The 25970-nt window shown below is 32.8% G+C and overlaps 1 protein-coding gene across 1 annotated transcript in view; it reads right to left on the reverse strand.

The window, feature by feature from the left end:
• The window catches only part of LOC145663109 (sialin-like), a 154460-nt gene that overhangs the window by 26100 nt on the left and 102390 nt on the right, over positions 1 to 25970 (reverse strand). Inside the window, exons 3-6 of the mRNA XM_081729383.1 lie at positions 18903 to 19126; positions 14284 to 14517; positions 13377 to 13461; positions 1808 to 2028 (exon numbers count right to left, since the gene is read on the reverse strand). Of these exons, the coding sequence (XP_081585509.1) occupies positions 1808 to 2028; positions 13377 to 13461; positions 14284 to 14517; positions 18903 to 19126 (764 nt within the window). The remainder of the gene's footprint in view (positions 1 to 1807; positions 2029 to 13376; positions 13462 to 14283; positions 14518 to 18902; positions 19127 to 25970) is intronic.

Raw genomic sequence — 25970 nt, forward strand, 5'->3', positions numbered from 1 at the left:
ATAGAGCGATAAGGTCAGAGATAAAACTTGTAAAAACATAGAAGTAAATAGAACGAAGTTACACGAAACAGAAGGAAGTGTTGAATTCTCAATATCAATGTACTTGATTCATTAACTCCAATGTAAGTATTAGCTGTTTCATAAAAGGATAAAGAAATTATAAAAAAAAAAAAATCCCTGAGTTTTCCTTTAGCTCTAAATAAAATGTACTTATTAAAACAAGATACAGCAGATATAGCATTACAATGCTCATCTTTCATGATATAATATATTCACAATTTTACTTTTAAACCTTATAAAGCAATCAGCATAAATATCTATATAACTTGTCACTTTCATGAATTTATTGTGAGTTACACTCATTTTCTGTGTTCGTGAGCTACTTGCAAGCATTGTAGCTCACAGGATTCCAAGACAACATGATACGTAATCAAATGCAGTTGAGTTCGTTCTTCTAGTCGTTGCCTTAACTTAGATTTTGGGGGAAATGTAATTCTGGCAACACTGTGATTTCTATGGATGGTAACAGTGAAAATTCTTCAGGTTCATATTGTCTGTCGTAGAATAACATTATCTATGATTGTGGTAAGTTGCATTTCATTATATCCTTTCACTTATGAAAAATAAGCAACAGAAAAATGGTAAATGTTGTATTATTTTCAGTATGTCAGGATCTTAAGATGTTCTTTGACACGCAAAGAACAAAACATTCTTTATTTAATTTCTTTCGTTTAATCATATCTCAATATAAGTACTCTATGTTCTTTGTTTTCTATTATTATTATTTATTTCATTATATCTAAATATAAGTATTCCATGACAATTGCATTTTTTTTCTTTTCTTATAGACTTCTGTTTTCATTTGGATGTATAATAGGTTTTAAATAGAGTGATATTTTAGTCCAAAACTTTAGGGGATTTTAATGCTACACACAGTCCGCATTTATTCTTTTTAAAAGAAATTAGTTGGTAACAGTTTCTGTACACTCAGGAATTTTAAAATTCTGGATCATTCAAACGCATCATTAAAACAAAGTTTTCCAATGACTTTGATTAGAAAAAAAAAAAAAACTATAAGTAAACAAAATTTAGCAAATTTACATTAGATCATACTTATACCCTGAATTTGATATGGTATAATACCAGTTATTTATCTGATGATTACAATACGAGGGGTAGTCGAAAAATTCCCTGAATGTAGTTTTAGTTTTGCTATTTGTGATGCAATTACAATGAATCTTATACAATACAGTCCTTAGGTTACCTAATTATGAATTTGACAAGTATCATCAACATGTCATAACATGCAGTGTATGGGTAATGTAGCTGAACGAAGGAATATCTAGTGGTTAGTTGGTGCAATTTTATAGACCGAGCAACACGCAACCATCAAGTTCATGAGCAAATTGGGGAAAATCTGCTTCAGAGACTTTAATATCCTTAAAAACAGTTTAGCACCATCGGATGTTTGGATCTCCCCAAAGCTAAAAATGGACCTTTTGCGTTTCGTCAACGCTCAAGAGATCAAAATCAAACAACTCCTGAACTTTGGAAAATATCAAAAGACGACTTTTGTCGGTGTTTCCACCAATTGTAGGAGCGGTGGAACAAATGTGTGTGTGTGTGTGTGTGTGTTCCGAAGATGCCTACTTCGAATATGATTAATAAAGGTTTACTTATATTGTGATAATAAAGAGCTACAATAAAATTCCGGGAACTTTATGACTCTCCCTCGTGTATATATATATATTACCCAACATCACCCAGAATAATGAAATAAAACTTTCAAAAAATAAATAAACCTTACCTTTCCTTTTTTCGTTGTATCCCCGATTGATGTTTCAATGTATGTTCTCTCTTCCTCTGAGATGCGTGGATGTAGTGCTGGAGTATCATACACTAAGAACATCCAGGCGATAGACCAAGCAATAGCTACCGCTCCAGTGATATAGAACACAGCCTCCCAGCCGATAGAGGCTATTATGAAACCACACACTGGGAATGTAATGGCCGCTCCCAGGGAGGATGCTGAAAGGAAATAGTAATATCAATGCAAATTTTATAAATTTAGGATATTATAGAAATGTACAACAAAGATTAAAAAGTTGATTTCTGGCATTAAACATTTCTGCATTGTCTCAAATGAAATCTTTGTTTTAACGTCCCTCGTTCATGGGCTAGCTAAAGAAAACGGATTACACATGCAAGTGAATTATTAATGAAGATTATGTGTGATAAATTCAACCAGCGGAAGTGTACTCTACTGGGGCGTCCTAACACAACGGAATGTGATACATTCCATGTAGTGTGAGAGGTTGAACACCGACTTCAAGAATAAACAAATGTATCACTGTTAAAGGGGTGGCGTAGTGGTTAACGAATCGGCATGGTTAGCTGAAGGACCCGGTTCCAATCTAGATCCAGTCGTACATTTTCCACTCTTTGTATATTATTAATGGAGAATTGATGGGATAAGAATGTAGGAAGTGGAAAGAGAAAACCTCGTGAATATGATTTTACACCATAATGTCGCATGGTTTGGAGTAAATTCAGGAATTGTTCACATCAGTGATGAGCGCTCCCCACTGAACTATTACGAAAAGTTAACAACACTTCAAGTGGGGATATTTATAGGACTAAAAAGTACTATAAATACTGTATTTAAGGCTGACATGCGCATATTGATTTTTATATATATATCTATATCTATCTATCTATATATATATACTTGAAAATCCTTGTTAGCTTATTATATTTTGGTTTAAGAGATCACTGATTGCTCTCAGTCATCTAATGAACATTCTTGAATCGTAAGCCACCATGTTCTATTTGTTGTCGAAGTGATTTACATTCATTTAAAGGTTTATAGTTAATAGATTTGTTACATTATACTCAAGTATAATGCCCATAGTTCGTAAAATTTGGAACTCCCTATACATATTTTTTTGATTCATGCTTAGCGTTGAAAATATAATCGAGAATTATTTTATATCAATTATTATATTTAAGGTGTAGTTTTAATTGTAATATTCGGTCAAAATAATATCGTAGTTAAGTAATGTCTATAAAAAATTACATATAACCTGATATTTTAGCAATATTTTATATATTGTCTTTATTATAATGTTATGTGGGTTCAAAATTGTATATTCTGTAAGTTCTCATAGGTTTTGTATTATTTTCAAGGAAATTTTAAAGTAGGGAATCTTCGCAAGGAAACTCAAAATTTTAATTCTGAAATTTCTTCAAAAATTATCATTGAAAAATTCAGCCATGATGTCTTTTGGCACATCCCTTTGTTTAGGTAGTAATTATTTTTCATTGGAGTAGAGAAATCTCAGCGTCGTTTGAGGCTCATTCCAGATATCATCATTGGTTCGGTTTCTTTTGATGTGTCGAGATTTAAGATGCTATCCTTTTGTTGCGTCATCAGAGAGCCAAGTAGAGCTCTTCTCCTTGTTTTTCTTTGTCTTTCAACAAAAGCTGTATTGAAGATAGGACAGGCATTTCAGTCCCTCGTCCAAAAAGTTGTGAAAATTTTGGAAATCACCACCATCAATTTTGGAAATTAGCGGAAATTGTGTGATTAGTGACTGACTAAATTGGAGCAAGTGTTGAAAATTTGATTTTTAAAAAGCTCAATGGACAGTTAGCAGAGTACCCAAGCAAAACTCGTGGGGAAGCTGATTGGTGGCAACCATGATGCAGTAGAATGCAAGTATGTATAGTTGTTGTAAGGTGAACTTTCGTGTTTTTTAAGCACCAGGATATTTTATTTTAGAAAATCGGTGCAAACAATAAATCAAGTAAGTAATTAAGTATAGTTATGACCATTTAGTGCAACTGTCTGGATTCGACGAAAATTTATTGGTTTGGTTTTATCAACTAGAAATTTCGGTTTGGAAAACAATGATGGTTTGTCTGTGTGAATGGTACGTGTGCAAGATCATCATGCAGTTTTAAACTAAACTTGAGTTTCCCCAGAGACTGCAATCACATTTTTCTGTCATGTGATATTACTCGAATTAGTCGGTAAAAGAATCACAAACAAAATAACTTGATTGTCGCAATAGATGGGTTTGCGCTCCTTGTGAGTGCAAGTCTCATCCCAACCTTATGTATTAACTTTTCAGTAATGTAATTCTAAAAGAAAACAAATTTTACTCGGAACTACAATTGATTTTAAGAACAAAAATACTGCTCATAAAGTATAAATTTTAAAATTTTAAATCTCTTTTGACTTGGTAATTAGAAATTCGAAGAAAACATATACGATTCCCAGTTATGTATTATTTTTACTTCAATAACCTGGTACAGATATACTTTGAACGTGCATCTTGATAACTTCTGACAACAGATTTTCTTTCGAAAACTCGCGGAAGTTATGCTATCCTACGAATAGGAATATGACTTAAACATTTAATATTTTCTTTAACTTATCTTTATTTTATTTTGTCTGAAATCAATAATTTTATGCTGTTTAGTTTGAGTAGTAAAGTTTGACATCCTTCTACGTCTTTGTATTCCAGATGTGATATGGGCTATGAATCCAATGTGAATGTTTTAAGAGTGATATATTTTCATGTTCTAGGTTAAGGTAATTTAGGTTAGAATAGTGTAGGTTAGGATAGGTGTAGCTTAAGGTTACTGTATGTGCCGATATTTTGATTCTGTGTTCCTGTATGTTTCGTCAAGTAAAGCTTTAGGGAGAAAAGACACAGAAAGTGACAATGTTTTCCGTGCACAGAGGGCAGGTGACCAAATGTGTATAAATCCTGTCGCCGGAGTCACTATTTGTTTTTCAGAGGCACAAAAGCAACAAAATAAGAAACATTTAATATAAGAAGTTCTAGCCCATTCACCACTGTATGAAACTTTAGTATAAATTGAACGGATTAAGTATATTGATGTCAACTTGAAGTCGAGATACAATGTATTATAATCCTCCCAGATGTCAACATATCTCATTAGTTTTATCAGTAGTACTATTCATGAAAAAAATATTCAGTAAGAAACTCAGTATGAAATGAAACATTATGTCTACGTTGTCAGATTTTTTCCTGTTTAACTGAAAAATCGAATATTGTAGAAACATTGAAAGAAATGACTTTTTTTTTTTTTAATCTTCATATTGCTCAAGATGGAGCTGTAGCATGTGTGTAAACAAAACAAAAGCTTTTCTTTAATAAAATGTAGAAATTGTAATCTGAACGTCTTCTTTCGAGTAAAATTGGGAATTTGAAAATACAGTAATCACGAATAACATTTATAGTGAAATTTAGATATGTAGTCAAGGTACTAAATACATGAGCAGTATTAGAGGTATTTTGAAACTTCCAGTGGAAGGTAAGATTTCACAAGTTTCGAGTGAAAAGGTTCTTGGTGTGACCGACATAAGAGACGGCCGAATACTGATTTTTTTATCTTCAGTCTTCCTTTCTTTTTCAAAATTTCCAGTTTGGATGATTTCTTTTTCTCTCCGTTGCGCTAAAAGAAATTCTGTTTTGAATGTTGTGATTTTTTTTTCTAGTAGGGTATTCAAAACCAAACATCAGATTTTCCGTAGTCCTCATTGTCAGCATAACTTAGGGGTTGACATCCTGTGTTGGTAGTTTGTGGTTTGCAACCTTTTTCACGAGGGGTTGCGAATGACGGACTGCAGGCCTGGATACCGAGCTGTGAGTTGTGACTGAAGAGGCTCGGGAATTATTCTCTTTGAGCAAATTTGAGTTCCATTTTCCGGTGACAACTGGTTTTGGTGAATGGATCGGTGATTGTTGGTGGCATGCCTGCACCGGACCGAATAGGTTCGAGACCACCAGTCAGTGATACATTTACACAGTCCATGGTCGAAAGGAAAGTGAACATCATTAATTATTATTATTATATTTTTTATTATTATTATTATGAAAGAGTTACAGATTCTGAATATGTACCACTTGTATTCTTCATGATCCATTTGTTATAACAGTATTATTCTCTGCTTACATTTGATAAAAAGGAACAGTAATGACAGACGTCGAACACAGAACAAAGCGCCATCTTTAAAGAAACTTCTAGACTTCAACCTTTACTTCATCTCTTATTGCTGTTAGAATTTGACTAAGAATTAATCTAGCTGAGTTTCCTCGTACGAATATTAAATTGACCTATTAACAGATGGGTAATATGAACAAAGATTTGGTACTTAGAACCTGCATCCTTTTGCATAGCCACACGTCAACTCTCTACGAACTTTTCTCGTTGTTAACTCCCTATCCCTCTCTAGCAGAGCTTTATGGGTATTTTATATTTGGTGTTTTGAGGATAAGTGTAGTAATTTATTTCAAAAGTGAGTCAACACTGATTACGGGTACTTTTCTGCTTAACAACACAAATTCCACTCACCAGGTATGCTTCCAAAGTTGAACCTGGAATCTGGGGACAACCTATATATTTCCTGAAAGGGTTTGTCGAGCAAGTTCCAAAACAGGTTTCAATTCATACCCGGGTGAGGCGCATCCTTATATGGAGGGTTCATATATGCCCAACTTTCAGTAACTTCGGAAAAAGTGTTAGTTACGTGTACCTCACACCTTAAAAACAAAGGCCAAGTCCAGGCAGCACCATTTTGCCAGGACCATGATGTGTGAGTTACATTGCTCTCACACATGGTCAAAAACAAAAACCAAGCACCGGCAAACAACATCTACCCGAAGCCTTCTTCCCTCTTATTACTTGAGCCTTGTCGAGAGAGTTAAAACCCTGAAGCGTGACCAATCGGGTTTATATAGCTGCAAAGAAAGAGCTGTTTGGATCGAGTAAATGAGCTCAAATTACCACCACGACTAGGTTTCACCTAATTAGTAACTCAAAATCTATTGAATGTTTTTGTACCGTATAACCTATCAAACACCTTGTCTATATGAGCAGTTGACGAATATATAATGAACGTACGGATCTAACAACGTATATAGGAAATCGAGGAAAATATAGAAATTCAAATACACCGAGTGTGTCAAATCTATCCATAATAATGGCTCACATTAGTTGGGATACCAAATGACTTGCTGTTGACTGGATGTATGGAGATGTTTTTCCTAACTTTATAGACTGGAATAGTAGTGACGTCGTTTCTTCTCCGTTACCATGGTGATCGTCATTTTGTTTTCTATACAAGCATGAGTGTGTAAATGAGGTGTTGAGTAGTTTCATGTACATACGAACAATGGCTGTGAAATTATTTAGAATGTTTATATACTTTGAGAACGAAGTGAAGTTGGTGGAAATCGCGTATTTTTCGTAATGTATGATGGTGAATTTAAATATTTAAAAGGCAGAATGGAGGCAAGCATGAAAAACTTAAGTAGAGGTAAGTTTGTATGCATTATTTGTTAATATAAATGCTTCGATATATTGCACAGATGGGGAACAAACCTTATGTAAAGATCGTGTTTATTTGTCTGTATCATGTAATATTACAATTGTGTGTTCTGATCGAATCATGTTTGCTCATTTATTTTGCCTTAGTAATTTTACGTTTACAATTAAGAATTTTATGTTGCCTACAGAATATCGAAAATCTTTAGTAAAGAATTCTAGAATATTGCTTGTTCCATTTCTGCTCAATTACATTAATGTTTACAATCAAGTACATAACACATCATCATTTATGTGTTATTTCTCAGCCTTCGTTCGTGTTTGTATAGAAAATAAAATGGTGATCATCATGGCAACGAAAAGGATGTGACGTCACCTATTTCAGTCTATAGGTCTACTAATATAGGATATTAATAGTGAAATATTTTTTTATTTTATTTTATTACCTTGATATATGATATAATTGACAGTGCATATTATATTCTTAATCTACTGGTCATGCGGAGCAGTTTGATATATAGAACATATAGGCCAAGCTGTTGTGTATATTTTTTTTCTATATTTCCTTCCCTGAAGGGGCAGGGTCACTTCCGGGCAAAGAATTGAAACCTGTTTTGGAATTTGCTCAACAAACCTTTTCAAGAAATATATATAGGTTGTCCTCAGATTTAAGGTTCAACTTTAGAAGCATTTCTGGTCAGATGCAAGGAAGTGCAAACTCTTTGGCTGGAATAACACAACTTTACTTTGCACAAGAGCCAATGACATAATACGTAAACATCTTGAGCTAGTTTCTTAATTCTCTAGACGTAAAATTATTTGTCTGTCTAACTTCGAGAATTATTAATCAATAATAAATGAGGTCTCTATCTCATATAATAACAGAACAAGGTTGATTAAAATTAAACTATTGAAAATCAAAAGAAAAAGTCATAAATACTCCTCAGAATTTTGTAACACTTATCAGTAAATTGCAATTTTTTGGAAATCAACTTTTTTTCTTAACTTAATTTACATATGTGGACTAATAGTTTGAATAATATTCTGTTATTTGCTCTCGTAGTCGTGTTGACAGTTTTGTCAATGGTAAATATTTAAAAGAAATTAATTTGATTTTAATAATAGTAATTTCATATTTATCAACTTTTCTCTGTACATAGGCACGTATCAATGTATATATATATATAAATTGATCTATTAACTATAAATTTGTGCTGGTCTTGCTTAAACTGTAGTTAATTTGAGTTCAATAATATATAAATTACCTACTCAATTTTGTGTGATTTTGAAAAATGCGGAAACTTTATTGAATTCAATATCAAATTCTAAAAGTATGGTGTTCAAGGTAATGAAACAAAATTTGTATTAAGGCTCAGTATGAAGGACTTAGCTTTATTGTTTATTCATGAGTATACTTGAAATAATCAACCATACATAATAATAATAATAATAATAATAATAATAATAATAATAATAATAATAATAAGAAGAAGAAGAAGAAGAAGAAGAAGAAGAAGAAGAAGAATGTAGTATTTGTATGAAATATGCATAATTTCTTCATAATAGCAACATGCTTATTTACGAATACTAAATCGTGATTCATGAGTATCTTGAATATAAATATCAATCTGATGTAAGTATTGGCGAGTTTTACTACAATATTTCATCAATGATGTAGCCACAAGGAGGTAATTGGGGACCCGGCACTACCAAACGATTTTCTGCCCTCCCCTCAACCAAATGGGGTTCATCTGTTGTATTTATAAGAGAATATGAAAGAAAAATATTTTTAAAAAGAAATTTAAAAAATAAAAAAAGCAACTGAAATGAATTCACTGTGTGCTCTCGTTTGACCAAGAGGATGCACAGAGTGCAGATTGATTATTATACCATTGATGCACAGTGTCTGAATTAGATCTTATTTCTACATCAAGTCTATTTCTTTTTAACCTCTTATAAATATATTTATACCCAAGCAAATGTACTTATTGTTTCCTAATGAATAGATAACTGGTACATTTCCTACAAGCTTTAATTTATTCCCATGTACTGTCAAGACCCATGTTTTAATAAGGTAACATAATATATGTGTATGTTTATATGATGAGTTATGAATATTTTCAGTCTTTTGGATTGCGTTTAGCATGTAAAGTCATGCTCACAGACTTGCTGGCTACATCATTGTATTTCGTACAAGTTTACATGTAATAAGATGCACAGAACGATTACATAATCTGATCCAATTGAAAATATATTTTACCTACCATTTCTTTTGAATAGCTGTTCCGATATTGAGGTGTGTATATATATTTATAGAATGAATCGCTTCAAATGCTTGGGAAACGAAAAGATTCTGCTAATTATAAACATGCTTCAATGTTAATTTTCAGATAACTTCAATTTTCTTTCTTTCTTTTTTTCTTTTCTTTCTTTATTCTTTTTATTTTTTATCGATCATAGCAATTAACTGTATATTAACAATAGAAACTTAAGAACCGAGTTGTTAAGCTCTAAGATAGACAATGGCTGCCTTACGGAGTGCTAAGGTAAGTGAGTCTTATGAGAAGCTTATGTAGAACAGGTGAAGTATTTCGTTTCAAATTTTAATTTACACATTATCCTTGCTTTACAAACTTTCGAGTCTCCCTACAGCCTTGTTTACGAAAAAAAAATCAGAACTTAAAGAAATAAAAAGGCCAATAAAATAGTAATAACATCACTGGTTTTAGTAGAAAATGTAATTGTCTAAAAACACCCGAAATATTGTAACTATAATAGATAGATGATATTGGAAGAAGTTGGTTTTGATGTAAGTATTACTGTTGTGTATACCTATCTAGGTACGATTTAAAAAAAAAGTATGGCTTAGTAGAGTATTTAGAGTATGGCTTAAAGAAATTTATATATTTGTTTTATCTTATATTTGTGAGTTTTACGGAAGTAATGTGGTAAATTGAAAGGAGGTTATAATGTTTTGAAATGGTCAGAAAATACACAATTGAGTAGAATAAATAACGAGCAACGCCTATGGCGTTGCCCCTGCCAATTTTGAGGCCTGCTGAATGCACGTTTGTGACTAAACTTGGGTTGAAAAGACATCGGGAGTACTATTATCGATCTTAGCGACCACAAAACTATAGATTCGATAATAATATCGATCGTATTCGATTATTTTTACATGTTACCATTTCCCATTTCTTCTAGAAATGTCTCACCCCCACTGTATTTTTTTTTTTCAGATTGTAAGTCATATACATGTTCACATTATTTTTTTTAATGAGTTTACAAATCGAGTTATATCTTCCTAACATGAGAACCTCGTGAAATACTCTATTTTTGGTATAAATTTTAAACCTTCTCTTCCCCTTTGAACCAATCTCCTATCCCCTTAGGATACGCATTAAAAAATTCCAAATAACCAACGGCCTCTTCGGTCTATTTGATACAGTATTTTTAGAAATATGTCAAGCTAACGGTGTGAATTTCTATAGGGACAAACATTCATTTATATATATATAGGTTTACTTTATTTACTTATTTACTTATTTTCTTTATTTACTCTTTCTTTATTTAAATATTTTCGTCATATCTGCATAATCTTTATGAGAACTACATTTTATCTCGTACGCTTTTTTTTTTTTTTTTTTTTTTTTTTTTTTTTTTTTTTTTTTTTTTTTACGGATAGACACAATATCTTATTCAATCCATTCTGCAATCTATGTGAAAAAATATACGGAATCTAACACATTTCACCACAACTGTCTCGGTTTCAGGTCTGTTCATTCTAAATTTCTTTTTACCTGATTATATCAATTTAATAAAATAGATATAAAATATTCAATTAGGTCACCAATTCTTAATAATCAATCTCTTTTCTTAAATCGATCAACAACAAAGAGGAAAAAAGAAGCTCGCAAAAAAAAAAAAAAAATATTTTTAATACATATGAACTAGGAGTTGATGAATTTCCGAATCGATAGTAAATATACTTTGTACTTGCGACCATAGCCGGCTCTACCACATGTGCAACACGCATATTTGCTCGGGGCTGCAAAATCACAATTATATTATTTAAAATAAACATTTCTTGTTGGGAACAAACTTCATGATGGTGGTACTTAAATTTACTAAGCTGACCTTCTATTTGAATACTACATTCATAAATCATGTTTAGGTCGCATTAGTTTAAGGTGGTCACATGGACAACGCTAAAGCAAATGATAAAACAAATCCCAGCATGAATTGTTTGATTGTTGTCAAATACAAGAACTCAATTCTCGAACAGTAGCGAACACCTGTTTCATTTAGTTAGTTATCACAGTTTTGATATGAAAACTAGTCTTGTTTTTGTCACAAACAAGTTCCTTATCATTGAAAGTGGAAAGAAGCTTTAAAAAAAAAAATAAAAATAAAAATAAAAATAACAGGTGTAGAAGGAAAATCAAGAAGTAAAGATAAAAGAGCTAGTTGCACTGGAATTGTAAACTGATATAATGAAATTAAGCTCGATATTGAATTCTATAAAAAGAATTAGCGGTACCATTTTTCCTCTGCACGTGTGTTTGCTTTATCTGTCACTAACAATAGATTATTATTTTTTTTAAAAAAAAGAGACACAACGAGATTGTATTTGTAGTGTTTAGTCCTTTCTGAGTTCGAGTGATCTTTCCCTCCCTTGTTTATGATGGAGTAGCATATTTAAATTGTGGCTTTTAACATTTGTTCTTTCTGGAAAAGAGGAGGCAGCTAATGATGCCATTGCACGGGGTGGCGAATTGCTTAGGGCTGGCTCTGCTTGCGGTGAATTTACGTTTAACACTGGTGATAAACTTATCATTATGTTGTCTAATGCTAAGTGCTATAATGCCTAATGCTATATAGGTAAATTTACCTTTCCTTTTCTTTATGATAAATTTTAAGATAGGATGAATTTAATTTAATTTACTAATTAATAGTTCCAGCTGTGAGTCTTCTTTATACTTATGTCATCATCAACGTACCGATAAAAGCGTACAGTAATTAAGTTCTGCAATTGTTATTATTGGTGAGTGTGTTCTCATACACCATCAAAAGTAGTGAACTTTGTAGGTTGGTTTCCTTGGTGTTCTCCTGTTTCCTTCTATTTTCTTCGTTCCACCCAGTGGTGCTATTCTAACTTTTTAATAACCGGTTCTCTCCTTCCCTCTCTCTCTCTCTCTCTCTCTCTCTCTCTCTCTCTATATATATATATATATATATATATATATATATATATATAGATAGATAGATAGATAGATAGATAGATAGAGAAGATAGATATTAATCTTTTAGGAAGCAAACCACACAAGGTAGACAAAAACAAATTTTTTACTGGATATATATAGTGACAAGTAGAGAGCTACACAGAATATTAATACAATATGGTGTGACGTAATAAAGTATCACTGCGAATATCTTATTTTGGAAACAAATTACCCAAAATAGATAGTTGTCAAAAAGTATTGGAAAGAGTTTAGTCCAGCAATGGATCAACAATTGTTGATAATGGTATGTATGGCTTTCAAATATAAAGAACCCTCACCACTTTATTCATATGATCCCAATTCTTATTCTTGATATCTGAGCATTTGAGATTAAGAAATAAACGCTTATATCTTGTTCTCAGTGATCATATGTTTAACGCTGTAGCTGTAAGAATTTCTAAAAACAGAGATAGTTAAACTAAAATTTAAAGGTCCTGGCTTTAACTGGGTAAAATTTACTGTTATGTCTGGGTATAACAAAGGGTTCTGTGAACTCGAAATATTTTAACAACCGGTTCTAGCGAACCGGTGGGGACCGGCTGAATAGCACCACTGCACCATTTCATTCATTTCTCATCATCACCTTCTCCTTTAGCCTAGCCGGCATAAGCGTGGGACGTAAAACTCAAATATTTCATTTCATTTACCACCAAAAGTACCTAATTTTGGTAAGCGGCCATATTAGTAAGGGGAACAAGTAGACAGGCCTTTTTGCACTATTATACGTATTCTTACCCATCATGTTCGCGATGAATTTACTTCTTTCCATAGGAGGAATCCATACTGCTACCATTGGATGTATCGAAGGCCAAGTGGCACCCTGAAAAAGGCAACGTTTTCGATTAACTCAAACAGTAAAATTTGAATAGTGAGCTCAATAGCTGCATTTATAGTTCATGAAACAGAAAATTACTACCAAAAGATGAATGAATAAATAAATAAATAAATAGCACAGCTATTGAAAAGAACTTCGAAAGCTTTCGTAAGTCGTATGACTTACAAAATGTTTTATTAGTAATTAATATATAGTGTGAAATATACTAATTTAAACTTATGGAATTTCAAAAGTTAATTTTTGTTAATTTTAAGATCAATTTTAAAGAATAACTGTCTTATTTTCACGAGACAATTGTATTAGTTCAATGCGCTTATGGTAATTAAGATGCATCTGGAAGGAGTTAGATTATCTCATTGACATTTCCGGAGAAGCAAAACGCTTTCACATTCATTACTCGTGAAATCGTTTCGCAATAGCTGTTGATAAATATTTTTAGACGGTTACAGCACTTATGAGTTAAGTATGTCTTACTTTGGTAATTTGTAAGTAATATGTGTAGCAAATTTATAAAGTTTAAATCATTTTAAAATGTCCTGTTGTTATTATTGCAAAACAAACAATACTAAATTTAAAAAACAATTATTTATATTGCTTTCCCACGTAAAATTATAGTCAATCGCTAAAACTTAGAGTGAGTCGTATTTTAAGTGGTTTGCAATCTTATTATTTAAGCAGAGATCAATGGTAGCCTAAACGTATACGCTATTGCATATGAATGCCATTAATCAACTTATTTTAACAATTACAATTTTCTAATTCCTTACAAAATAAATAAATAAAATAAAATAAAATAAAAATGCTAACCAGCATAAAACCAAGTAGAACTCGGAGAACGACGACTGCAATCCAGCTCCATCTAGCAGCTAAAGGAGTCAGCAATGTTACAATTGAAGATCCCAGCATGGAGTAACCGAATACTCTTCGTGTTCCAAAGAGTTCAGCTAATCGTCCACCTGGAAGCTCAGTGAATACATAGCCCCAGAAGAAGCACCCAAGGATTAATCCTTGGGTGTATTCATCCCAGTCAAATTGAATTCCCTGAAAATAAAGAAAAATACACATTGGTTTATAGAAATTAGCACACGAAGAGTCCAGGCAGTAAAGTAAAATAATAGACAAATGATAAACTGTAATGGAAACACATGAAAAGTATAGGCAGTAAAGTCATATAATAGATGAAATATAAATTGCAATGGAAACACACATAACATACAGAACGTAAAATAAAATAATAGATAAAACATACTCGTAAACTGCAATAGAAAAATATATCATGTACAGGAAGTAAAGTAAAATAATAGATAAAAGATAAACCACAACGGAAATACTGAAATTTACAAGCAGTAAAAGTAAAATAATAGATAATTGATAACCTGTAATGAAAACACATTAAATGTACAGGGAGTAAAGTAAAATAATAGATAAAATATAAATTGCAATGGAAAAACATAAAACGTACAGGATGTAAAATAAAATAATAGATAAAATATACTCATAAACTGTAATAATAAACATAACATGTACAGGAAGTAAAGTAAAATAATAGATAAAACATAAACTGCAATGGAAACACATTTAATGTAAAGTCAAAGAATAGATAAACGTTAAATTCCAATAGAAAAAACATAATATGCACAGGAAGTAAAGCAAAATAATAGATAAAATATCAACCACAATGGAAATACGTGAAATGTACATACAAGCGATGTAATAAAATAATAGGTAAACGATAAACTGTAATGGAAACAAATAAAATGTACATAGATAAAATAATAGATAAAACAATAGAGAAATAAAAGATAAAAGATAAGTTGATGTGAAAATACATAAAACGTACAAGAAGTAAATTAAAATAATAGATAAATTATATTTGTAAACTCCAATAGTAAAACGTATCATGTAAAGGAATTAAAGTAAAATAATAGAAAAAATATAAACTGCAATGGGAAAACATAAAATGTACAAGAAGTAAAGTAAAATGATAGATAAAACATGAACTACAATGGAAACAGTTGAAACGTACAGACAATCAAATAAAGTATTCGTGGACGTTTCTGGTATACACAAATTGAGAGGAACGAATAGAATAAAGAATGATTGTAGACCCCAATTAAAGTTATGTCAAAATTGTGAGATAAATGGGATGCTACTTGAGCTAGCTGGTTTAGGATATTAATCATATTTTCTCATATTACTGGTAAGTCACTTGCTACATATTTAGAAGTTTCTATATACTACAATTTAGGGAATTTCGTCTTGATGTAGGAATTATACAATTATTATTATCAGTTTCTTTCATCTACCCGTACCTTGTTTTCTTTCCATCATACTTTCTACTACGTCACCAAAAGTACAATTTCTTCTTCTACAATGTCTTAACATCTTTTTAATTATTTCGCCCTTATTATTCTTAATGCGCTTTAAAGGTTTATCTTTACAATCAGCTAAGCTTTTCCATTCTTTTCAAACTAGAAATTTCAGAGAACTCAAGTGCAACACATTTTGTCGTATTTTTATAATGTTCATGTTTTTCCTGCATATAATGCAACACCCAGCATTTAACTCTCTTTTATTCATCAATATTATCACAATGGTCTGAAAGATACTTCACCATTTTGCACGTTACTTTTCATTTATCGTTTAAATTTCATATGTTCATTAATTATATTAACTATCTAACTGTATAAAACTAGGCATCTCTCCTACTTTCTAACTCAGATTTCTATAATTGTCACAGGCTCAATCATCTGAGCCATGACTGTTACAGCCTGAACCATTCCAGCCACCATTGTCACAGCCTCAATCATCAAAACTGCCGCTGACACAGTCTCAATCATACTATCCATTATTTTCACGGCCTCAATCATCCTATCCATCATTGTCACAGTCTCAATCATCCTATCCACCATTGTCACAGCCTCAGTCATACTAGCCACCATTGTTTTATTTTTTCATATTTATTTTAATCTCAAATTATTTTCATAGTTTTTTTCTTTGATTTTCCTGTCATCACGTTAATTTTCGACTCAGTATCTCTAACAGCAGACTTATTTATCATCTGAAAGATAAATAAATATAAGGCAGTGATGCCAACTGTGGGGAAAATCCCACATCGTGGGAATTTTTGACCTTATTTTCTCGGAAAGGGATAATAAGCAGCATATATGGGATTTTTCGAGAAGATCGAAATTTACAGCTTATTCATTTAGATATTGGAAAAAGTGACTAACACAGAGAAATTTAATTTTTAATATTATAGCATACTTTTAATTAGTATAACATGGGAAATTCACACGTAAAATGGAATTTTTTGCCTCTCGACATGGGATCTCATATTGTTTCAGGTTGGCATCACTGATCTAAGGTAAAGTGAAAAAGAAAATCTAAGGTGATTCTTTGCGTAATTTTGCTCTTCATTCTCAAACAATTTTTGTTTTAGTGTATATTATATTTTGGTACACTTTTAATTCTCAGAGAACGGCCGTGCTTTTTATGTGTGTGTGTGTATGTTTTAAAGAATCCATTCTTCACATACCAATAAGCGTGGAACAATGAGTGGTTACACCATTTTGAAATTACGAAAGGTAATACTGCTTTTGCATACGAAAAGTGAAGCTTCGTTCGAACATTTTAGAAAAGGAGATTACAAAATTTGTATAAATATAGTTCTCGGGATGACACCAAATGCACTTGTCCATAACTGAGTAAGAGAATTCTGTTGCTCAATTTTGAGGTTTGCGAAGGTTTAATTTACTAGAGATTATCAATGAGGAAGTAACGGACATTAGCTCGGGTTGGCTCTCAAAATTAAAAGTGACGAAGTGTTGAAAATAGAATTTGATGATTTATATAGCATAATCTTTTGCTCACCACAATACAAAGTCAAAGATTTTTAAGTGAAAGCACGAAGTATAGAATGAACTTCATTATAATTATTTGTGTCCTATAGTTTAATAAGACTTCCCAAACTTGTTTATATACTAATGGAATCAATTATGCATTATTCAGGCATGTAGCCAAGGGGAGTCCGGAGGCTCCGGACTTACCCTTCGAAACCAGAAATGTAAAAAAAAAAGAAGAAGAAAGAAAGAAAAGAAAAGAAAAAAGAAAAAAATTGTCATAAGTCTTCTGGGGATATACCTTTTCCCACGTCTAGTTCTTCATATAGTTTATCATCTGTACGTTTTTGGACCGAAGACTGTGTCTGAGAATATTTTTCGATCATCTGCAAACGCAGGAATCACGTTCGTAAAGAAATAAACTGTGTTAAAGGAACTCTTCATACTATAACTTGCCTTCAGTTTTCTTGTAACTAGATTCCACAAGAAAAACCTAAACTTTCAAGACAACTGGCTTGGGGCTTACTTGCAATACATAATGGCGAATGAGTGGGATATCCTGGAAAAGTAAGGAAATTTGAAATTTCTAGAAATGTTATGAAACTATCAGAATTTCTGCTACTAGTCAGGGAAATTTCAAGCTTTCGGAAACATAGTGCCGTTCTGTAATAATATGGACATTTTTCATCATAATTTTTAGTCATCGCTGCTCTGCAGTATCAAACATGTTATTTCAGAAACAGTTTTCATCTACTACTCCTTTATCTTGTCATTTGGGACAGACAGTAGTTGACATTTAGTGGATATGTACCTTTTATAATAGTTGAAGCCATAATAAAAGGAAAATTGTTATATTTGAATGAACAGAGGAAGAAATGTAAATGTTGTAAAATCTTTTTCAGTACTTTTTTGTATTTTTTTACTCGAGATTTCTTCATAGTTTGTTATTAAAATACTTACTAACATATCCTCATTTTATTGTTCTAACAAACAAATATATGCTTTCAGGAAAATAGTTTAGAATGATCGAGCCCCTAGTGTGACAACCAGAGTATTTTATGTCACTCCCCCGCCTCCATTACGAAACCCTGGCTAAACGAACCAATATATGTTTCCAGTAAAATAGTTTAGAATGATCGAGCCCCTGGTGTGACAACCAGAGTATTTCATGTCACGCCCCACCCCCACCCCATTACGAAATCCTGGCTACGTTTCTGAGTTATTGAAAGTTTAATTAACTAACAGCGCTAATTATATGAGGGTTACTACCCAAAAGTTGGGAAGGAATAGTAATTTGGCATTTCTGGAGACCAATATAGTGGTAGGTGTTTTTGGGACTAAGCGCAACTTTGTTTCTACTTCTATAATGACTTTTTTTCACTATTGACAGACCAAAACAAAATAGAAAGGAGTTTCTATCCTATATTGATAAATATATATTTTTAAATAGGTAATCATATTATGACTTCCATCATCACAGAAAAACTCAAAATTTTCAGAAAATCATAAAACTTATGAGATTTATTAAAAATACTACTCTGCCAACAGTAAATAATGTCGAAAAGAAAAACATGTAACTCGTACCTCGTAATCGGAATCAGTTTGGTAACTTTTACTGGTACCATTCTTGTACTGATAGACATCTTCTGCTACGCATTCGGACTCTATGTAGGTGTCATTTTTCATAGTCTTGTTGTGGGGTTTTACCATGGCCACTATAGCAATAGCCAAGTTTACTCGAAGCATATAATTGAAGATGAAGCCCAAAAATACCATAATACCAAGAACTTGGCGACACGTCAGCCATTCTGAAAAGAAAGACATGTAAATGATTCAAGAAATTTAAAATACAGGTACATGTTGAAGAGCATTTGGACTATGATAAATCTATACGTCCAACAGAATAGGTGCATATGTCGATTTTCTTGACTCAAAACTCATTACGTTTTAAGTGTTTTATCAAAAGTCTTAACAAAAAGAACAATAAAGACAATCACTTCACCATAATCCAGTCTATCATATTATCATATAAGGAGAAAAACTGTCCATAGATTTTATATATATGTACGAGGAGATATCGTAAAGTTTCAATTATCATCAGGAAGTTAATGACATTTTGTCTGGTTAAACCAAGTGTTATGTTTGGTTCTTATCTGCATGATGTTAAGGAAATTAACTCCTAATGATTGTTACTTTTTTACAGGGTGTGCCAAAAGTGACCAAAGTGCAAGATGGATAAGATTGAGGCTAGCAGTGTGATAAAGTTCCTGCATTTGAAGGGTGATAATGCCAGACAAATTCATGACGAGATGAAGGCTGTGTATGGCGATGATTGTCCACCTTATGACACCATTATAAAGTGCAAAAGGAAATTCCAAACTGGTCATATGTCCCTCACTGATGACCCAAGACCTGGATGATGACGGATGATGAGGCCCCTGTGAAGAAAGTGGAGTGTCTAATCCTCGAAGACAGACGTGTAACCATCCAAACGATTATGAATGAGACGGGTTAGTCTATGGTAGCGTGTGGAAAACTATCCATGACGAACTTCACATGTCTAAGGTATCTGCGCACTGGGTTCCTCGTTTGCTGACACCTTTTCAGAAGCACCAGCTCATTCATCTTAAGTTGCTGTCCACAAAGCAACGGCGAGTGGCTTCCAGGTATTGCAGCATCCGTCTTATTGTCCCAACCTCACACCCAGTAAGTTTTTCTTGTTTCCTCAAATGAAGAATGCGTTGCATAATCGCCATTTTGACAAAACAGATGACGTCATTCATGAGGTGGAAGAGTGGTTTAGGGCACAATGTGCAGACTTCTACAATTACGGTATTCGTAAAGTGAAGTAATGCTGGGAGAAATGTGTAACTCTGAGTGGGACTACATAAATAGAGGTTTACAACTACAAATCACAACAATCTCTGTATCCTGATTTTTTTTTTACTATGATGATTAAAACTTTACGATACCCTTCGTATCTATATTGATTTGTCAATTTATGTAGCAGTTAACTTTTTCTTATTCTTTTATTCCATTAATATTTTGTATATTGTTATTTTATAATTTAGTATGTTTAATTTTGTATGTATATGCTTTAATATATTGGATACACCAAATATATTCAATTTTCTTCTTTCTTTAAATAAATAAAATAAAGTTTTGAAAAACTGTTTACATAAATATATATTTTCTTTATATTGGAATATATAGAACATATATTCTAACACACGAGTATAGTTAATGAGATGTAGCTTAAATTATGATTAATTGTTAACCTTTAAATTTTGTTTAAATATAATATTGTGTAAATATGAGCCCGTACAGTATATTATTCGATAGATGACATCGAGCTAAACAAACTAACACGTTCATGGCTAAATTCTCATGCGTCATTTTTGAGAAATCACCAGAAACGAATTTTTGAGAAACTCGTCAGAAACGATTTTTTAAAAGAAAATCGCCAGAAACATTTTTTTTTGGGAGAAAATCGTCGAAAACGAATTTTGAGAAAATCGTCAGTAACGGCGTTCTAAAAAGTACATATGTCTTTCGTTGCCAATTATAATTGATACCTTTTGTTCCCTGGAACAAATTGTTTACTTATTTCTATAACTGTATAAAAGCTTATATCTATTATTGTGAGTCTTCTAATTGTAACTTAAATAATCCTAACAATGACCCTTTACTAACTGTAAAACCTTGTTGGTCAACCCACTATGGTGTTCAAGACATTCTATTTTTTTTTTATGTTGATCCAGTTTCGTGAGACAATGAAGAAGTTTTGACAAGAACATGAAATTATTTGCTGCTTGAATTAAGAAGTAAACACTGTGATTATCAAAACTGAGCCACATACGAGACCTTCCCTCTGAATTATTGATTAAAGAAACGCTCATAACTTCGTAATGGTTATTGTTAGAACAAAATTGACAGTGACATTGCATTTTTTTTAAAGTGCTATTAAAACGACATATGATATGCTATAGTTTCTATTTTGTGACAATTATGTAAAATTAAGATGGTGGACGTTAATATGAAGTGTCCTCAGAAATCTTCCCCGATCTCTACTCCGCAGCGCTTATCACTTAGGGTGTTTGCACGCTTTGGATCACCCTGTATATTATTAAAGTGTAGTAATAATAAGTGTCAAAATCATGCCAAATACCAGATACATATATCTCCAGTAATAGCATCTTCACCGTTAGAAGTCCATGACCTCAGATTTTAAGATAAATTGGGGGCTATTTTGATAACAGGGTCCTGCATTAATGCACTTCTGTAGTGGAATCGTCCATGAAGTTTTTGAAATAAACCACAAAAAAGTTCTTGCAGAATATCCATTTCCCATGATTTTCGAGAACAATGATGATTAATTTTCTAAACGTTACGATTTTTGGAACATTATTATCAATTAAAAATTAACTCCTACAAATCTTAACTGATTAAATTAAAAATTAGCAAAATCTTTAACTGGTTAATTTAATATTTATTTTCTTAACGGATTAATTGCAAGCTTGATATATACATATATACCTGTCAATGCTGTGCCGTGGGGAAGGGGGTGACGGCTCCGTGTGCCGAAATAAGGGAGCGCAAAATTCGGGAGGAAAAAAGAAAGAAAGAAAAAAGAGAGGAAAAATGACTTGGAATATTACTAGTATATACTTAAATCGTCTTCCTGCTTTAGGAAGTTGTCCTTAGGAAAATGCATGTGCACATATATAAAATAGAAGGGGAAAAAGTAATAAAAAGTGCCCAAAATCAAAGTAAAGCAGGGTTTATTTTTGAAAATTTTCTTACGCTTCGCGCCAAGCATGGTGGCGCTTCGCGGCTGGTCTGTCAATCTCACTTATAGGTACTGGGGAGCCGTCGTATACTCTCGCCCCGGGCGCTGATTTTCCACGTCACGGCACTGATACCTGTATACATATTTTTAAAAATGTATATTTGAAAAAGTAATAGGTTTCCAATTCTTTGTAAGCATCCATTTTGCCAAATCATTGTCAGTATGCTCCAAATTCCATTATTTTGTCTCGTATGGCTAAAGAACATTTAGGGACAAATGTAAGAAAAGCGTGAATTTTTACTGTCTTGATCGGTGAGTTTGTTCCTATTAATTCTATTTTTCAATAACCATCCTGTACTTTTGAATTATTCAGATGCGATTTCCCTGCTTCTATCAGAAGTATCCCATGTGAATATAAAATATGGAAGTGCAAGGTTACTGAAGAAATGAAAGAAAAGAAGTTGACATTATTTCTTTTTCCTCTGTTTTGACATTTAATCAATAACTTGAGCATTGATGTAACGCAAATACAATTCTGACGTTTGTCTTTTATTAAAAGGCCTATATATTGAATGACAGAATACAATACAAAAGATATTATGCTGAAGCCATTCTTCCAGTGATGATGGCCTGAATTGACACATTATTAAACATGAATGTAATACGTGTGACACTATATGCGTAACACACAGTACGTGTGTCACTGTTAGGAGTATGTGAAAAAGAAGTATAACAAACTACCAATTGCTACTGACCTGATATATACAGGGTGAGCAACGGGAAATGGGACAATTGAAAGTGGCAACACTGCCAAGCTGAAGAGCATGGTGGGCTAGTTGTCATACCGCCTAATCACAGAGGTCTGCTATTTAGTTTATTATGAGTCACTGGCTAGTGCATGTGCGTGTTCAGGAGGTAGAAACCTTTGTTCACGAGAGAAGTATAGTTGCTGTTGGGGTAATGAAATCACAATGATCATGTCGATAAAATTATCATTTACTGTATGTTTTCAAATGACCCCCCCCCCCCTTCCGTCTCCCATTGGTTAATCGAAACTTGAAGTTTAAGAGCCTGCCTTACTAAAAATAATACGAAATTTACCATTTTTCTTTTGCTTGTTTATTCATCAGTGAAAGGAGATAATGAAATGCAAGTCACCACAATCATAGATAATGCTATTCTACAACAGAAAATATGAACCTGAAGAATGTTCAGTGTTGCCATCCATAGAAATTACAGTGTTGCCAAAAATACAATTACCCTAAAATCTAAGATAAGACAAAGAGTAGAGGAATGAACTCAACTGAATTTGATTACGTATCATGTTGTATTGGTTTCTTGTGAACTACTTTTTAAATAACATTATTCTTTAGTTTTAATAACTGTATGTTAAAACTATTTCGTTTATTACAAACTAAATACAATTATTATTTAAAAAGTAGTTCACAGGAAACCAAAACAATATGATACGTAACCAAATGCAGTTGAGTTTGTTCCTCTACTCGCTGCCTTAACTTAGATTTTTGGGAAATTGTTTTTCTGGCAACACTGTAATTTCTATGGATGGCAACACTGAACATTCTTCAGGTTCATATTTTCTGTTGTAGAATAGCATTATCTATGATTGTGGTGACTTGCATTTCATTGTCTCCTTTCACTGATGAATAAACAAGCAAAAGAAAAATGGTAAATTTCGTATTATTTTTAGTAAGGCAGGCTCTTAAGAACTAAGAATTAGATTTCTGGGCTTTCGGCATGACATCCCTTGGCAATCACACAACTCAGGGGAGTGGGAAAGGAAGAAAATGGTCTGTCCCTGTATATTAGGTACTATCTCGGCATTTGCCTGGTGTGAATAAAGAAAACCTTATTCAGGATGGTTGACTTGCTTTTACACCTTTCTGATCAAGTGCCCCCACTGGAAATCGCACCGCTCGCATCAAAAGCGACTACGCTACGCGAGACCACAAACTTGGAGTTCAAAAATAAATAATAATTTTGGGATAAAGCCTGATAATTTCACTATATGTTGTAGTCTTGTTAGTGTGTAATGAAAAGTTTGTTGGGGATATACTTACTTCAGTATCGCATTCATCTTAAGAGTCTTCATCCCGGCGAAATTAAAATACCGCTAATTTTACAGTAATTATGTGATATCTTCAACTAGATAAAAGATAATTGAAATATGGAACAAGAGCGCCCTAGACAATATTATTTTGCGTGAGGTACCGTTATCACAAGTCACCTAGTGGCTTTCCGTTTTCAGCTGTTTAGAAACGCGAAAATAAATGCCGATTTTCAAAATGGCTCGAAATCGAAAGCAGATAAGTGAGTCGTGATAACGGTTTCTCATGTAAAATAATATTGTCTAGGGTGCTCTTGTTCCACATTTCTATTATCTTTTATCTATTTGAAGATATCACATAATTACTGTAAAATTAGCGGTATTTTAATTTCGCCGGGATGAAGAGACTTAACAGGCGACATAGCTATATTACAGCACCAATGTTTAAGGAGTAAGATTTACCAAAACTTCTTTATATATCTACCCTGTCCGTGTGTCTTTGATGTACACTCATGTCCAAAATTATTGTCGCATGTCTATAAATATGTTGTTGTAGGAATATAGTTTGATAACGAACTCGCCCGGTATTTCTTATAATGTTAATATGTGTATAATCAGCAAAGTCATGTATGTGAAAAATTTCATGTCAAAAGAACAGTAAATAAGAACAATAAAACGAAAATAAAACTTTCTTGTCCATTTAGCGACATTTTGTTTTACTCATTCTAATTTTCGTATTTATAATTCTTTTCCCATGAAATTTAACACAAATATACATTTCCTGATTATACACATAGTATCAGTAGTACAAGTAAAATCATTATCAAATTATATTCTTACAAGAAGACAGTTATAGGTATGCAACAATCATTTTCGACATGAGTGTACGTCGTCCTGGGTTCTATTCCCGGCTGGAAATAGCACACAGTCGTTCGTTTTTATTAATTATCCGTTTATTTTAGCTCAAAGGGCTTAAACGTGGGACGTTAAACCAAGAGCGCCGATTTCTCTCTAAATTTGGGGGGACCCATTCAGATGCAGACGGCATAGTCTATATATGAAGGTTTTAAGACAAATTGCATTCAAATTATGCCAAATATTGTATGTTCACAAATACAATGAAGGGGCACACATGAGCTTTGGGGGCCTGGGGCCCACATGAGCTTTGGGGGGCCTGGGCCCCTCTGTATCCCCAGGATCGGCGCCCTTGAGTTAAACTAAAAACTTCATTTCATTTTAGGCTCGGAAGTTAGAAGTGTAGTTTATTTATGTAAGTGATATTCAAACGAAGTGTGGTAGAAATGAATCATTTCCGGTTTTATTGTTAATCACTGTAGAGCAAAAAAAAAAAAAAAAAAAAAGTAATTGGTAGCCAAAAGCGTTTTCCTGTAATCAATAAGGCGTCCCAAAAATGCATTTCATCACCATCTTTAACTCTGTACTAAAACAGGCAGTGACAGAATAATGAAGTGAAATCTTTCGGGTTTACTTCCCACGGTTATGTCGTATAGGCTAAAAGAGACGCGGTGATGATGAGAATGGATCAAATAGTGGAATGGATCTAATAGTGGAATGAATCAAATAGTGGAATGAATCGAATAGTGGAATGGATCAAACAGTGGAATGAATCAAATAGTGGAATGGATCAAATAGTGGAATGAATCAAATAGTGGAATGGATCAAATAGTGGAATGAATCAAATAGTGGAATGGATCAAATAGTGGAATGGATCAAATAGTGGAATGAATCAAATAGTGGAATGGATCAAATAGTGGAATGGATCAAATAGCGGAATGGA

This window comes from Thermobia domestica, chromosome 10, assembly GCF_964235325.1.
Source record: "Thermobia domestica chromosome 10, izTheDome1.hap1.1, whole genome shotgun sequence".
NCBI lineage: Eukaryota > Metazoa > Arthropoda > Insecta > Zygentoma > Lepismatidae > Thermobia > Thermobia domestica.